Below are 15,038 nucleotides of genomic sequence, written 5' to 3'. Positions count from 1 at the left end.
TCCTTGAAACCAGTCTTCAAATTCTGCTTCATCTAAGACTGTCTGTCCAACCAAACCTTTTGAAAAAGGGACAGGCTGGGTGTGGTGGCCTGTAATCCCAGCACTTTGGGAGACTGAGGCGGGGGGGGGTTCACCTGAGGTCAGGAGTTCGAGACCAGCCTGGCCAACATGGTGAAACCCCATCTCTACTAAAACTACAAAAATTAGCCAGGCGTGGTGGCAGACGCCTGTAATCCCAGCTACTCAGGAGGCTGAGGCAGGAGAATCACTTGAACCCGGGAGGCAGAGGTTGCAGTGAGCCGAGATCGTGCCACTGCACTCTAGCCCGGGCAACAAGAATGAGACTCCATCTCAAAAAAAAAAAAAAAAGAAAAAAGAAAAGAAAACTAAAAAGAGGCAAAGTCCATGCTAGGCTGGGCACAGTGGCTCATGTCTGTAATCCCAGCACTTTGGGAGGCCGAGGCGGGCAGATCATGAGGTTGGGAGATCGAGACCATCCTGGCTAACACGGTGAAACCCCATCTCTACTAAAAAAAATACAAAAAAATTAGCCGGGCATGGTGGCGGGCACCTGTAGTCCCAGCTACTCGGGAGGCTGAGGCAGGAGAATGGCGTGAACAGCTGAAGCAGGAGAATCACTTGAACCTGGGAGGCAGAGCTTGCAGTGAGCCCAGATCGCGCCACTGCACTCTAGCCTGGGTGACAGAGCGATGCTCCATCTCAAAAAAAAAAAAGTCCATGCTAAAAAACCTGTCTATAGGATAGGTTTAAGTCCTTCAATACCTTTTAGGTCCAAACTGATGTGAGTGACCTATTCATGGGAAACTTTGGGGCCCACATTGGGCAAGTTTGGTTTATACCACTTCTATTCAGTGACGGAGTGCTACAGGGCACACTCGACCTTAGTAGGAGGGTGTCACACAGCACCCAGTTATGATAAGTACATGGCCCTGTGGCATCCCGCAGCCTGGTGTTTATTCCCCACTAGTGCCTAATGACAAGGCCAGGACCTCTTTCTCCTTAAGAGGATAGCAGGCTGGGCATGGTGGCTCATGCCTGTAATTCCAGCACTTTGGGAGGCCAAGAGAAGAGGATCTCTTGAGCCCAGGAGTTTGAGTCCAGCCTGGGCAACATAGCAGAACCCCATCTCTACAAGAAAAAAAGAAAAAATTAGCTAGGCATAGTGGCGTACACCTATGGTCCCAGCTACTCAGGAGTCTGAGATGGGAGGATCACTTGAGCCTGGGAGGTCGAGGCTTCAGTGAGCTGTTATAGCACCACTGCACTCAAGCCTGGGTGACATAGTGAGACCCCATCTCTAAATAAATATAAATAAATATATATTTACATATACATGAAAAAGTGTATATTTATTTATACACATAAAAAAATATATATATATAATATGTATATATAAAAGAGGCTAGTAATTTGCTGAAGGAGAGTAGCTCAACTTAAAAAGCTTTGGTTTTGCATTGTGACCTCTTTTTAGAGTATTTTAACTGCCACTTTGAGCACCACAGGCTCTCCTAAAGCTAAAGGGTTGAGTGGCAGAGCTCTTTGAGCTTGGCTTGGAGCCGTGATCGTGTATAGTTGCTAGTACTCTGCAACGTGAATTTGGCTTCGACCCACTAGAGAAATACTTCTCTTGCTTAGCACCACTCAAAACTGCCAGGTTTTCAAGTCACCTGATAAATGTGCCAGGTCACGACACCTGATGCGGTATTCCGCTGTCTCTAAAATGGAAAGAAGCTCTCAGAGGCTTGTCCCTCCTCCTTAGAGGAAGGGGACTATGGTGCAGCAATTTGTCATGCACTTTGGAGAAAATACGCTGCCACCTCTTAGTCCTCTAGACCTCAGGAACTTCGTTGGAGTGGCAGCCCCCTGTCTCGTTTTTAATCTTCTACTCTTTGTCACAGTGTACCTTACCAAGGCATCTAGTGCACTTGCTGCTTCCTCTTCTCCAGGTCCTTTCTGTATGAACTCATCAAAATAGTGGGACAGCAGCATGTCCTGTGGGACGCACAGGTCCCTGTGGAATGGACTGTCGCCCATAGCTGGACAGCTGCTCTATCCTTTTTTTTATTTTTTATTTTTATTTTTTTTTGAGACAGAGTCTCACTCTGTCACCCAGGCTAGAGTACAGTGGTGCAATCTCGGCTCACTGCAACCTCTGCCTCCCGGTTCAAGTGATTCTCCTGCCTCAGCCTCCTGAGTAGCTGGGATAACAGGTGCCTGCCACCAAGCCTGGCTACTTTTTGTATTTTTAGTAGAGATGGGGTTTCACCATGTTGGCCAGGCTGGTCTCAAACATCTAGACCTCCTGATCTGCCCACCTCAGCCTCGCAAAATGCTAGGATTATAGGCGTGAGCTGCTGCACCCGGCTGCTGCTATATACTTAAGGCAGGTCAGTGGAGGTGTATGACTCTTCCTGCAAGGTGAATGCTAAGTGTTTTTGGCAATGTCTGTGTATTGAAATGGAGCAAACTGCACTCACCAGGTTGAAGTACTTAATTATTATTAATGGATCTATTAATTCCAGTGAGGAAAATGTCTATCATTGTAATTGTAATTATTAGTTACAATTGGAGTTACCACTGGATCAAGCTTGTTATAATCTACTGTCATTTTTCATTCCCTAGACACAAGACACACAGGCTTTGGCTCATATTTTATCACCAATGTGCTGGTCACTTTGAGTAGAACACTGGCCACTTCCGGTCTTCGGTTTCCCTCTCAGTACAGTGAGCTATACCATCACAGTGAGCTCTCCTGGGTGATCTGTATGACAGCACTTCTGAGCTCAATATTAGGAGCCAAAGCTAATGCTTCATCATGATGGAACAGGTGACATTTCCAATGGCCCCTCCTTGGATTGGTGTCTGTCCCATTGATCAAGGCATTGAGACATACAGCCATTCTGAGTTGTGAGAAGCGACTCTGTAATACATGGAGGAAAATATAAGGAAACTCTACTTGACTATCTATGCATCCATTCCTTCACTCTAAAGTCCCTGTTCTTCCTCCCTGGAGTTGTATTGAATCTGAGAAATTCCATATTAGTACCTTCATTGTTGTTGTTGAGACAGAGTCTCACTCTCTCACCGAGGCTGGAGTGCAGTGGCGTGATCATGGCTCACTGCAGCCTTGTACTCTTGGGCTCCAGCAATCCTCCCACCTCAGCCTCTTGAGTAGCTGAAATTACAGGCATGCGCCAACATGCCCAGCTAATATATATATATATTTTTTGAGATGAAGTTTCGCTCTTGTTGCCCAGGCTGGAGTGCAATGGTGCGACATCGGCTCACCACAACCTCCACCTCTCAGGTTCAAGCGATTCTCCTGCCTCAGCCTCGAGTAGCTGGGATTACAGGCATTGCCACCATGCCTGGCTAATTTTGTATTTTTTTTTAGTAGAGACGGGGTTTCTCCATGTTGGTCAGGCTGGTCTCGAACTCCTGACCTCAGGTGATCTGCCTGCCTTGGCCTCCCAAAGTGCTGGGATTACACGTGTGAGCCACCGTACCCAGCCTAATTTTTTTGTAATTTTTGTAGAGATGAGGTTTCATAATGTTGCCCTGGCTTGTCTCCTGGGATCAGGTGATCTGCCCACTTCAGCCTCCCAAAGTGTTGGGATTAAAGGCATGTGCCACCATGCCCAGCCCAATTTTTACATATATTTTAAAAATTATGTGTTCCAACAGACCTATAAGTGTAGGAATTCTCATCTCATTTGACAGCAAGGATACCAGGACTCAAAGTAGTTAATGGCATACTTGAGGTCATGAACTAATGAATGACAGAGTCAGGATTTAAATTCAGAGTCTTGGCTAGGCGCTGTAGTTCACACCTATAATTCCAGCACTCTGGGAGGCCAAGGCAGGTGGGTCACCTGAGGTCAGGAGTTTGAGACCAGCCTGGCCATCAGGGAAAAACCCCATCTCTACTAAAAATACAAAAATTAGCTGGGCGTGGTGGCATGCGCCGGTAATCCCAGCCACTCTGGAGGCTGAGGCACAAGAATAGCTTGAACCTGGAAGATGGAGGTTGCAGTGAGCCAAGATTGCACCACTACATTCCAGCCTGGGTAACAGAGCAAGACTTTGTCTCAAAAAAAAAAACAAAAAAAACAAAAAAAATCAAACTCCTGGGCTCAAGCAGTCCTCCCACCTCCCACCTCAGCCTCCCAAGGTGCTAGAATTATAGGCATAAACCACCACCCCTGGCCAGTCCCTTCATTTTCAAAAAGTCTGGGGAGAACAATACTTAATCTGAAGGGGGAAAGCCATACCACGTAAATTCTGTTATTTCAAGCTTTGCTGTAGGCAGAAAGGAGAGTAATTGGGGTGCATGGCGGGGGAGGGGAGTGGGAATATTCACCTCAAGGCATACCATAGGTGAGCCTAGGTATAATGGTCATTTCCGTTAATGCAGTTTAGACTCTTTGAAACACAAATACACACACACGTGTGTGTGTGATCAGGGCTTGTTAGAGTTGTAAAGAGTGGTCCCCAAGGATGGTCCCTCTGGACTGAACCACAGCCTCTCTTTCTGTGTGTTTCACTTCCCCCAAGGAAGAAGTCCCTCCTGGTGAATAACATCTTTGTGGTGCTGGCAGCGATTCTGTTTGGATTCAGCCGCAAAGCAGGCTCCTTTGAGATGATCATGCTGGGAAGACTGCTTGTGGGAGTCAGTGCAGGTATGGAGTGGGGGCTTCTCGTCCTACCTCTCTATGCCTATTTATTCACAAATTCATTAATTCCTTTTATTTCATTTCTTCCTTCATTTCCTCCCTTTATTTATTTATTTATTTAATTTTATTTTTTTGAGATGGAGTCTCACTCTGTCGCCCAGGCTGGAGTGCAGTGGCGCTATCTCGGCTCGCTGCAGGCTCTGCCTCCTGGGTTCATGCCATTCTCCTGCCTCAGCCTCCCCAGTAGCTAGGACTACAGGCTCCCACCACCACGCCCGGCTAATTTTTTGTATTTTTAGTAGAGACGGGGTTTCACCGTGTTAGCTAGGATGGTCTCGATCTCCTGACCTTGTGATCCGCCTGCCTCAGCCTCCCAAAGTGCTGGGATTACAGGCATGTGTCACTGTGCCCAGCCTCATTTATTTATTTTTTGTTTATGCCTACCTTTGTCACAAAAGGATGAAATATAGTTTATCTTAAAAGACTCATGACTAGATATTTAAAGTAGGTACAGAACAATGGAAAAGTTGTGTAGGGATGGGGGAATAAACATCTGCAAACTAACACTAACAGAGGTCCCATGTTTGAGTAACACTCTAAGCCATGAGCTTTCCTGGCAGCCAAAGTATAAAGGGTATAGGATGAGTTTTCTAATCTTCCCTCAGAAGCAGAATGGCCTGTTAGGTACTCCTCGGTTTGTGGGGCTTTTCATGTGAGAGAGCAGAATTTTGAGCACATCCACCTGGGTTTTTAGGGGCTCCAACACAGCTCCCTTAGAGCCCTTCACACTCAGGTCCCAGTGATGGGACCTAGGAAGTTCCCATGAACATGTGGGACTGTGGCCAGGGACCAGGATGGGAGCGGATCTGAGAAAGCCCTCTCTCAAGTTCTGAGGAGTAGAGCTGGGATCCTGTTGACCCTTCAGCAGGTGAAGCAGAACCCCTCAGAGTGTGGGGGGTGAGGATCAGCCCTCAGTGCCAGGATCTAGTTGAGTGGCTGGACAGTGCTGAGTGGGGCAGGGGAGATAGGCCAGTGTCATGGAGGGAAGTCCCAGCTGGTGGCTGATGTGCCTCTGCTGTGCATACGTCCAGGTGTGAGCATGAATATCCAGCCCATGTACCTGGGGGAGAGCGCCCCTAAGGAGCTCCGAGGAGCTGTGGCCATGAGCTCAGCCATCTTTACCGCTCTGGGGATCGTGATGGGACAGGTGGTCGGACTCAGGTAAGCACCCCTCCCCCACATGCATTGAGTATTTCGGAGATACCAGTAAAAACCTTTCTTCACCTAAATGTCTCCCCTACCCACTAGTAGATTAAAGCATTGTTGCTTTGCATGAAGGCATCGAATCCTCTATCCACATCTTTGCTGCCAATTCACAAAATGGGTATCAGTCAACATACTGCAAGGTGAATCACCTTTTCCTATCCTCTCCAGGTCAGGGAGCAAAGAACAGGTCTTGACAGAGGAGAGGGTAAAGATTTGGGCTTTCAAAGAGAAACCTGTTCCAGTCATTCCAGAAAAAAGAGGAGAACGCAGAGTCTGGACTCTTGGGAAGGGGAGTTGCTAGGGATGAGGTGGGGCAGTGTCCCTGTCCTCTCTTGGTGCCAGCCTGGGTAGGAGGGATCTTGATGTTCAGACCCAGACTTGGATAGGAAGAGGCACGGGGTAATTGCAGACCCTCTGCAGGGAGGTGTGCAGGTGGGCAGGAGAGCAGGGTGGTAGGACTCTGGCAAAGAGGAATCTGGCCTGGCCTCTCCTTTGCCTCCTTAGGGAGCTTCTAGGTGATCCCCAGGCCTGGCCTCTGCTGCTGGCCAGCTGCCTGGTGCCCGGGGCACTGCAGCTCGCCTCTCTGCCTCTGCTCCCCGAAAGCCCGCGCTACCTCCTCATTGACTGTGGAGATACCGAGGCCTGCCTGGCAGGTGAGTCTCTGTCCTTGGGCTCCCAGACTGCCTTGACCAAGGGGTGCATCTCCTCAGAGTATATGGGTCCCCATTTCATAGGTTTCATTGATCAAGGAAGAGCTATCCCTCTCTTTGTGTCTCAGTTGCGTGATCTGCCCATACCTGCCTTCAGTCAGAACTCTTATCAAGTGGCTGTCCAAACTGCCAGGCAGCAAAATGGATCAGACGTAGCCACTGTTATTCAAGAACTCCAGAGTGGTGTGGAGAAACACGCGCACACACACACACACACACACACACACACATACACACTGTCAAACACCTGTACAAGACCTCACCTACCCAATGCCAACGGGTGATGGTCATCTTATCAGTCAACTATGGCTACAATAAGAATGCCTAAGGAACAACTGCCACATTTCTGGTTTAAAGCAACAATTATTTACTGCATCTTTTATTCATTTGCTTGCCTGGCTGGCTGCGCAGCTCTGCTGATCTCAGCTGGGCTACCTCACAGCATGGGGCGGGGGACAGGGGCAGCGGTGAGGTTCAGCTGTGGCTTGGCCAGTCTGGGCTGGTCTGGACTGGAGTCATTCAGCTTTGCTACACTTTCTGTCCTCTCACTTTTGGTACCAACGGGTTAGCCTAGGAATAGTATGATGATGGCAGAGAAACAAGAAAGCAAATCCAGTTGCATAAGTGCTTTCCAAACCTTTGGTCCCCTCATGCCATTAACATTGCATTGGCCAAAGGGAGTCAGTCATGCTGCCAAATCCCAAGTCAAGGGATGGGAAAATTGATGGCATATCCTCTCCCACTGCAAGGGGTGTGGATTTAAGGAGGGGTGAAGACCAGAGCCCATTAGCCCATTAGTGTACTCTTCTCTGTCACCATGGCCACAATTATTACTTAGGTCTCTCCTCTGTGCAAAATGTGTTCAGTCCCATCCCAGGATCCCCCAGAGTCTCATCCAATCATGGCATCAGGCTTGAAGTCCCAGATCTTACACCACATTAAGTCTATATGGGCCTTTTCTTGATCCAGAAACCTAGGATCTAGAAAGATAAGTCTTCCTCCCTTCCCACACTCAGCGTGCAATGGTGAAAAGTAATATGAGGTAATCGGAATTAAAGCTCTCATTTCAAAAACGAGGAAGCAAGGCAGGCATGGAGCAGTCGCTAATCTATAACAATTCTGAAGTGCCCCTAGGAAAATACGGCCATGTCCCCTGCCTTGGGGGTAGGGAGTATTCTTTGTTCAAGTTCCGGCTCTGTCCCCTGCCCCCTAGGAAGGGCACCCCAGGCCACGGTTCTTTTTTTTTTTTTTTCTTTAATTTTTATTTATTTATTTATTTTATTTTATTTTATTTTATTTTTTGAGACGGAGTCTTGCCCCCGGGCTGGAGTGCGGTGGCTGGATCTCAGCTCACTGCAAGGTCCACCTCCCGGGTTTACGCCATTCTCCTGCCTCAGCCTCCGGAGTAGCTGGGACTACAGGCGCCCGCCACCTCGCCCAGCTAGTTTTTTTTGTATTTTTAGTAGAGACGGGGTTTCACCGTGTTAGCCAGGATGGTCTCGATCTCCTGACCTCGTGATCCGCCCGTCTCGGCCTCCCAAAGTGCTGGGATTACAGGCTTGAGCCACCGCGCCCGGCCGCTTTTCTTTAATTTTTAGAGACAGGTTCTCGCTTGTCCAGGCTGGAGTACTGTGGCTATTCATAGGCATGACCCCATTGTTGATCAGCATGGAAGTTTGTTTTTGTTTTGGTTTTTTGGTTTTGTTTGGAACAGGGTCTTACTCTGTCGCCCAGGCTGGAGTGGCGTGATCTCAACTCACTGCAAGCTCCGCCTCCCAGGCCCAAGCAATTCTCCCACCTCAGCCTCCTGAGTAGCTGGGACTACTGGCCCGTGCCACCACGCTTGGCTAATTTTTTTTTTTATTATTGTATTTTTTGTAAAGATGAAGTTTCGCCTTTTGCCTGGGCAGGTCTCAAACTCCTGAGCTCAAGTGATCCATCCTCCTTGGCCTCCCGAAGTGCTTGGATTATAGGCATGAGCCATTGTGTCCAGCTAGCACGGGAGTTTTAAACTGTCTCATTTCCAGCCTGGGCCAGTGCATTCCTCCTTAGGCAGCCTCGTGGTCCCTGCTCCTGGGACGTCACTATATTGATGCTGAACTTAGTGTAGACACCTGATCTGCCTAGCGTACTACAACCCAGAGCTCCTGGGCCCAAGCGATCCTCCTGCCTCAGCCTCCTGAGTAGCTGGGACTCTAGGCACACACCACCATGCGTGGCTCTCCATGCTTCTTGCGTCTGCCCTCTGAAATGTTTTTCCTTTTCTATCACCTTCCTTGATTCCTTCTGAAGAGGGCATTGCACAGTGTGCTGCTTTTGATGGTTGAGCAAATTTCTCAGCTTGCTTCCTGCCTACAGAGAGTTGGGGCAGGCCAGGCGCCATGGCTCATGCCTGTAATCCCAGGTAGGCCAAGGCAGGCGGATCACGAGGTCAAGAGATCGAGACCAGCCTGGCCAACATGGTGAAACCCCATCTCTACTAAAAATACAAAAATGAGCTGGGTGTAGTGGCATGCGCCTGTAGTCGCAGTTACTAGGGAGGCTGAGGCAGGAGAATCGCTTGAACCTGAGAGGCGGAGGTTGCAGTGAGCCAAGATGGTGCCACTGCACACTGCATTCCAGCCTGGTGACAGAGTGAGACCCCATCTCAAAAAAAAAAAAAAGAAATAAAAGAAAAGTTGGGGCACAGAAGTCTTTATATTTCAAATTGTCCTGGTCTTTTTTTTGTCCAAACTGGCAGAGCTTTTGCCAATACAACTTTCTCAAAAATGATGTGAGTTTTCTATGTATTTGAGGTTTTTTCATGTGCCAACAAACCACGCTCACAATTACTTTTGGGACAGGCTTCTCTCCCAAGGCCTAACTGCTGTTATTTAGGGTATGTCAGGCTACCCTGAAGCAATGACCACAAGCCTCCTAAATGCCCCCTTTTCTAGCTGTGAGGGTCTATGAGGCACTGCTTTAAGCCACATGCTTGATTTGATCTTTACTATGAGTCCATGGCTTCCTGGCGGTGCTCCAGATTTGATCTTTGCTCACAGGCTGTTACTTAATTTGAGATTCTTTTGCTAGCTGGAGAGGATAGAGGCGAGAAAACATTTTTGTTGTTGTTTTCAACTAACCCAGCGTTTCTGAAATATGCTATGTTTAATTAAATTTTGTTGCCTCTGAATTCTGTTTGCAAACTGGCCAGTTATTTTCTGAGTTAATTCTTCATGGCTTATAGCAAGCTTAGAATATTCATTTAACAGCAACCAGTTCATGCTTTCAACATTTGGAGTTTTCTTTGCTCAAGTCCATAAGTTCATTGAGCCCATTTTCTTTCTTCCATGTTACTGCACTATATAACATAGCATTTCATTTCTTCAACCTCATCGCCATCCTCTGCCTGGTCTTGGAACTAATACCATATTTCACAGGTCTTTGTTATGGTAGCACCCACTCCTGGTGCCAATTTATTGATCAGCTTTCTATTGCTGACTAATAGACAATCATAACATCTCGGTGGTAAGCAAACAAACAAAAAAAGCAATTGTTTAGCCTAAGCCTCTAAGTCCTCTGGGCTGCGCTGATCTAGGATGGTTCTGGCTGATGTCTCTGCTGATCTTGGTCATTCCTGCAACTGCAGCTCAGCTGGGCATTGGCTGATCTAGAACAGTCCCAGCGAGGGTGGCTCATCTGGGCCCCTTTGGCTGTCCATGTCTCTCTTTTTTTTTTTTTCTTTTTTGAGACGGAGACTCACTCTGGTCCCCCAGGCTGGAGTGCAATGGCACGATCTTGGCTCACCGCAACCTCCGCCTCCTGGGTTCAAGCGATTCTCCTGCCTTAGCCTCCTGAGTAGCTGGGATTACAGACGCCTGCCACCACACCCGGCTAATTTTTGTATTTTTAGGAGAGACAGGGTTTTACCATGTTGGCCAAGCTGGTCTCGAACTCCTGACCTCAGGCCCACCTCTGCTTCCCAAAGTGCTGGGATTACAGGCTTGAGTCACCGCACCTGGCCAATGGCTGTCCATGTCTCTTGTCATCCTCCTGGCTAGCCTGGAATGTTCTCATGGTAGCAGAAGAGCAAGTATAAGTGAGCAAGGCCTCTTAAGGCTTAGGCTGGAACATGGCACACCCTCACTGCAGCCTCATCCTATTGGCCAAGCCCGGAGCCAGGAGCAGGGATGTAGGCGGTACTTGCCCCTTTAGTGGGAGAAACTGCAAAATCACACAGCAAGCAGCATGGGTGCAGGGAGGGGTGAAGAACTGAGTTTGATAATGTGCTGCAATAGTCATGATGTGTCCGCAGAACCCCGAGTTTCTTTCTAAAGCCTTTTTTCATCCACGGTAGCAACACCCCAACAGCCCTGAGAAATGTCAGGGCCAGGAAGATCATCTCCATCTGACCAGGGAGGCAAACAGACACAGAGAGATTGAGAGAGACAGAGGCAGAGAGAGAGACACACACACAGAGACAGACACAGAGAGTGAGCCAAGAAGGAAAGGAATGGTGTGATGGAGGAGAGGGTCCCTGTGGGGGGACCAAAGAGGGGCTTGGGGAAGGGGAGCTCAGTACCCTCTTCCCTGGCTCAGCACTACAGCGACTGCGGGGCTCCGGGGACTTGGCAAGGGAGCTGGAGGAGCTGGAGGAGGAGCGTGCTGCCTGCCAGGGCTGCCGTGCCCGGCGCCCATGGGAGCTGTTCCAGCATCGGGCCCTGAGGAGACAGGTGACAAGCCTTGTGGTGCTGGGCAGTGCCATGGAGCTCTGCGGGAATGACTTGGTGAGACCCCTGCCCCGCCCCATGCCCTGGGCCCTGGAGGCTTGGTGTTGCAGGCTGCTGGGAGCCATGGGAGGTGGAAGGGAGCCCAGGCCTGAAAGCCATGCTCTCCCAGATGTACGCCTATGCCTCCTCCGTGTTCCGGAAAGCAGGAGTGCCAGAAGCGAAGGTCCAGTACGCCATCATCGGGACTGGGAGCTGCGAGCTGCTCATGGCGATTGTTAGTGTGAGTCTGGAGGGTGCCCTTCCTCCACCAGCCCTTGGGGGAGGGACCCCCAGGTCCTCTGCATTAAACCAGTTTACACTCCAGCTTATGGTGTTAAAATGCAGTGAGGGGCCTAGTGCAGTGGCTCACACCTGTAATCCCAGCACTTCGGGCCGAGGCGGGTGGATCACGAGGTCAGGAGTTCGAGACCAGCCTGGCCAACATAGTGAAACCTCGTCTCTACTAAAAAATACAAAAAATTAGCCGGACATGGTGGCGGGCACCTGTAATCCCAGCTACTCGGGAGACTGAGGCAAGAGAATCACATGAACCCGGTAGGTAGAGGTTGCAGTGAGCTGAGGTGGTGACATTGCACTCCATCCCAGGCGATAGTGCTGAGGTGGGATCAGGAGTTCGAGACCAACCTAGGCAATACGGTGAAACCTTTCTCTACAAAAAATACAAAAATTAGCCGGGTGTGGTAGTCTTTGCCTGTAGTGCTAGCTATGGAGAGGCCAAGGTGAGAGGATCACTTGAGCCTAGCAGGTTGAGACTGCAGTAAACCAAGATTATGCCACTGCACTCCAGCCTGGGCTGGACCAGCGAGACCCTGTCTCAATCAATCAATCAATCAATGCAGTGAGTTAGAGAGCATCTATTGTTTGCGGGTCACTTCCAGCACCATTTTGAGATGCGGAAACTGGCTGAAGTTGGGTGATTGATTGACCAACTTCCTTTAGGAAATTAATAAAGTCACATTGAAGCAATAAACTACCCCCACCTCCACCACCAGCTTTCTCAGGAGACCCCTTCCCATTGCCTGTCCCATACCTCAGGGACCATGGCTGGGTGCATGGGTCTGCGCTTTCTTCCTTTGAAGTGTGTGGTAGTCGAGAGGATGGGTCGGCGCGTGCTGCTCATCGGTGGGTACAGCCTGATGACCTGCTGGGGGAGCATCTTCACTGTGGCCCTGTGCCTGCAGGTAACTGGGGTGGATGAGGGCTGGAGGGTCCAGGCTGGGCTAACTTCCACCTCACCCCTGCCCCGTCCACGGCAGAGCTCGTTCCCCTGGACACTCTACCTGGCCGTGGCCTGCATCTTTGCCTCCATCCTCAGCTTTGGCATTGGCCCTGGTGAGTGGGCCCAAGGGGCTCTGGGCATCCATCATCACATAGAAGGAGTGATGGGTGGCTGGGTGCACAGTGGTAATGTGAATGCAATGTCCCCTGTGGCCCTCAGAGACCACCTCGTACTGGGGCTTCTGGGAGGGAATGGCAGGAGGAGAGCCCTGAGGGGTCCCCCATACAGACTGGACCTCGGCTCCCACTTCCATGTCTGGGCTGGGGTAGGGGAGAGGCAGGCAGGGAGCCCTGGCCAGCAGACCCCTGTCCCTGCCCCTCCTTCCAGCCGGAGTGACAGGGATCCTGGCCACAGAGCTATTTGACCAGATGGCCAGGCCTGCCGCCTGCATGGTCTGCGGGGCGCTCATGTGGATCATGCTCTTCTTGGTCAGCCTGGGATTTCCCTTCATCATGGTAGGCCTGCCCCTCCCGCTGGGGGCCCTGCCTTAGGCTGTGTCCCTGTCATCCCGAGAACCCCAGCGGGGGGCTTCCAACCAGGGAGACTGAGACTGAAAGGGAGGGGTCTTAGGGGAGCAAAGAGGGGGGCAAATCCCTCCTCACAATCTGTCATGGGCCTTCCGTTTGGGGCTGATGGAGCCACACCAGGTCTTGGGGTCTCTTTTAATCCACAGGAGGCCTTGTCCCACTTCCTCTATGTCCCTTTCCTTGGTGTCTGTGCCTGTGGGGCCATCTACACTGGCCTGTTCCTTCCTGAGACCAAAGGCAAGACCCTCCAAGAGATCTCCGAAGAATTACACAGACTCAACTTCCCCAGGCGGGCCCAGGGCCCCACGTGGAAGAGCCCGGAGGTTATCCAGTCGACAGAACTCTAGTCCCAAAGGGGTGACCAGGGGCCAAAGCCAGCTGCTGTCCTGTCCTCTGCTTCCTGCCAGGGCCCTGGTCCTCACTCCCTCCTGCATTCCTTTGTTTAAGGAGTGCTTATTGAGCACCCTTTGTGTGCAGACATGGCTCCAGGTGCTTAGCAATCAGTGGTGAGAGTGGTGTTCCAGGCTAAAGGTAATTAACTGACAGAAAATCAGTAACAACATAATTTCAGGCTGGTTGTGGCAGCTCATGACTGTAATCCCAGCACTTTGGGAGGCCAAGGTGGGAGGATCAATTGAGGCCAGAGTTTGAAACCAGCCTGGGTAACATAGTGAGACCCCCTATCTCTACAAAAAAATTTTTTTAAAAAATTGAAAAATGAGCTGGGCATGGTGGTATGTGTTAACAGCTCTAGCTACTCAGGAGGCTGAGGCAGCAGGATCACTTGAGTCCAAGAGTTCAAGGTAGCAGTAAACTACGATCACACCACTGCATGCCAGGCTGGGTGACAGAGGGAGACTTCATCTCTTAACGTAATAATTACAGACTCAGGAAATGCAGTGAAAGAAAAATACAGGTTGGCCAGCCGAGGTGCTGATGCCTGTAATCCCAGCACTTTGGGAGGCCAAGGCAGGAGGATCGCTTTGAGACCAGGAGTTTGAGACCAGCCTGGGTCACATAGTAAGATCCTGTTTCTACCAAAAAATAAAAAAATAATAAGTTGGGTGTGGTGGTACATGCCTGTGGTCCCAGCTACTCAGGAGGCTGAAATGGGAGGATCACTTGAGCCTGGGAGGTCGAGGCTGCAATGAATCCTAATTGAGCCACTGCACTCCAGCTGGACAACAGAAGGAGACCATGTTTCAAGAAAAATAAATACAGGTTGTAGTGGGTATGGATATGCATACCAGGAGGACTGACGTAGTCTGAGAGGGGAGTGATCAGAATTTTCTGAGGAATTGATGTTTTTAATCAACTTTATTGAGGTATAATTTACGCATAATCAAATATATCCATTTTAAGTCTATATTTGGTGAGTTTTGAGAAGTGTATACACTTGTGAAATACCACTGCAATCCAGATGGAGCGTTTACCCTGCCCCAAGGCACCCTCATGCCCCTTTGTTATCAAAAACCCACCCCAGCCCCAAACCCAGGGAACCACTGACCTGCTTTCTGCCTCAATTAGTCAGATTTGCCTTTTTTTCAGAATCTGAAGTCATTCCATACTGTATGTACACATTTGTGTCTGGCTTGGCTTCAGATATGGATTTTGGGATTCATGCATGTTGTTGCACGTATTAGGAGAGACTCCTTTGTATTGCTGAGTAGTATTCCCCTCTGTGGTTAGACCATGATTTATCCATCAACCTGTTGGTGGACATTTTGGCTGTTTCTAATGCTTGGCCATCATGAATAAAACTGCTGTGAATGTTCCTACACAAATCATTGTCT

At 49.6% G+C, this 15,038-nt stretch overlaps 1 protein-coding gene across 6 annotated transcripts in view; it reads left to right on the top strand.

Moving 5' to 3' along the window:
- Window positions 1-14,290, top strand: part of SLC2A11 (solute carrier family 2 member 11) — a 28,790-nt gene extending 14,500 nt beyond the window's left edge. For 2 of the 6 annotated variants that reach the window (XM_023185767.2, XM_031934593.1), the window contains 9 exons: window positions 4,576-4,700; window positions 5,786-5,915; window positions 6,465-6,613; window positions 11,249-11,436; window positions 11,549-11,659; window positions 12,519-12,620; window positions 12,696-12,771; window positions 13,046-13,173; window positions 13,392-14,283. In XM_023185767.2, coding sequence (XP_023041535.1) covers window positions 4,576-4,700; window positions 5,786-5,915; window positions 6,465-6,613; window positions 11,249-11,436; window positions 11,549-11,659; window positions 12,519-12,620; window positions 12,696-12,771; window positions 13,046-13,173; window positions 13,392-13,592 — 1,210 coding nt within the window. In that variant the 3' untranslated portion in view covers window positions 13,593-14,283. Of the gene's footprint in view, window positions 1-4,575; window positions 4,701-5,785; window positions 5,916-6,464; window positions 6,614-11,248; window positions 11,437-11,548; window positions 11,660-12,518; window positions 12,621-12,695; window positions 12,772-13,045; window positions 13,174-13,391 lie in introns of all 6 variants that reach the window. The other 4 variants (XM_023185768.3, XM_023185770.2, XM_023185765.3 and 1 more) reach the window with 3 other exon arrangements.
- Window positions 14,291-15,038: the final 748 nt, after the last annotated feature.

This window comes from Piliocolobus tephrosceles, chromosome 19 (genome assembly GCF_002776525.5).
Source record: "Piliocolobus tephrosceles isolate RC106 chromosome 19, ASM277652v3, whole genome shotgun sequence".
NCBI lineage: Eukaryota > Metazoa > Chordata > Mammalia > Primates > Cercopithecidae > Piliocolobus > Piliocolobus tephrosceles.
The sequence above is the reverse complement of the archived record's forward strand: the minus strand, read 5'-3'. Positions and strand labels throughout refer to the sequence as shown.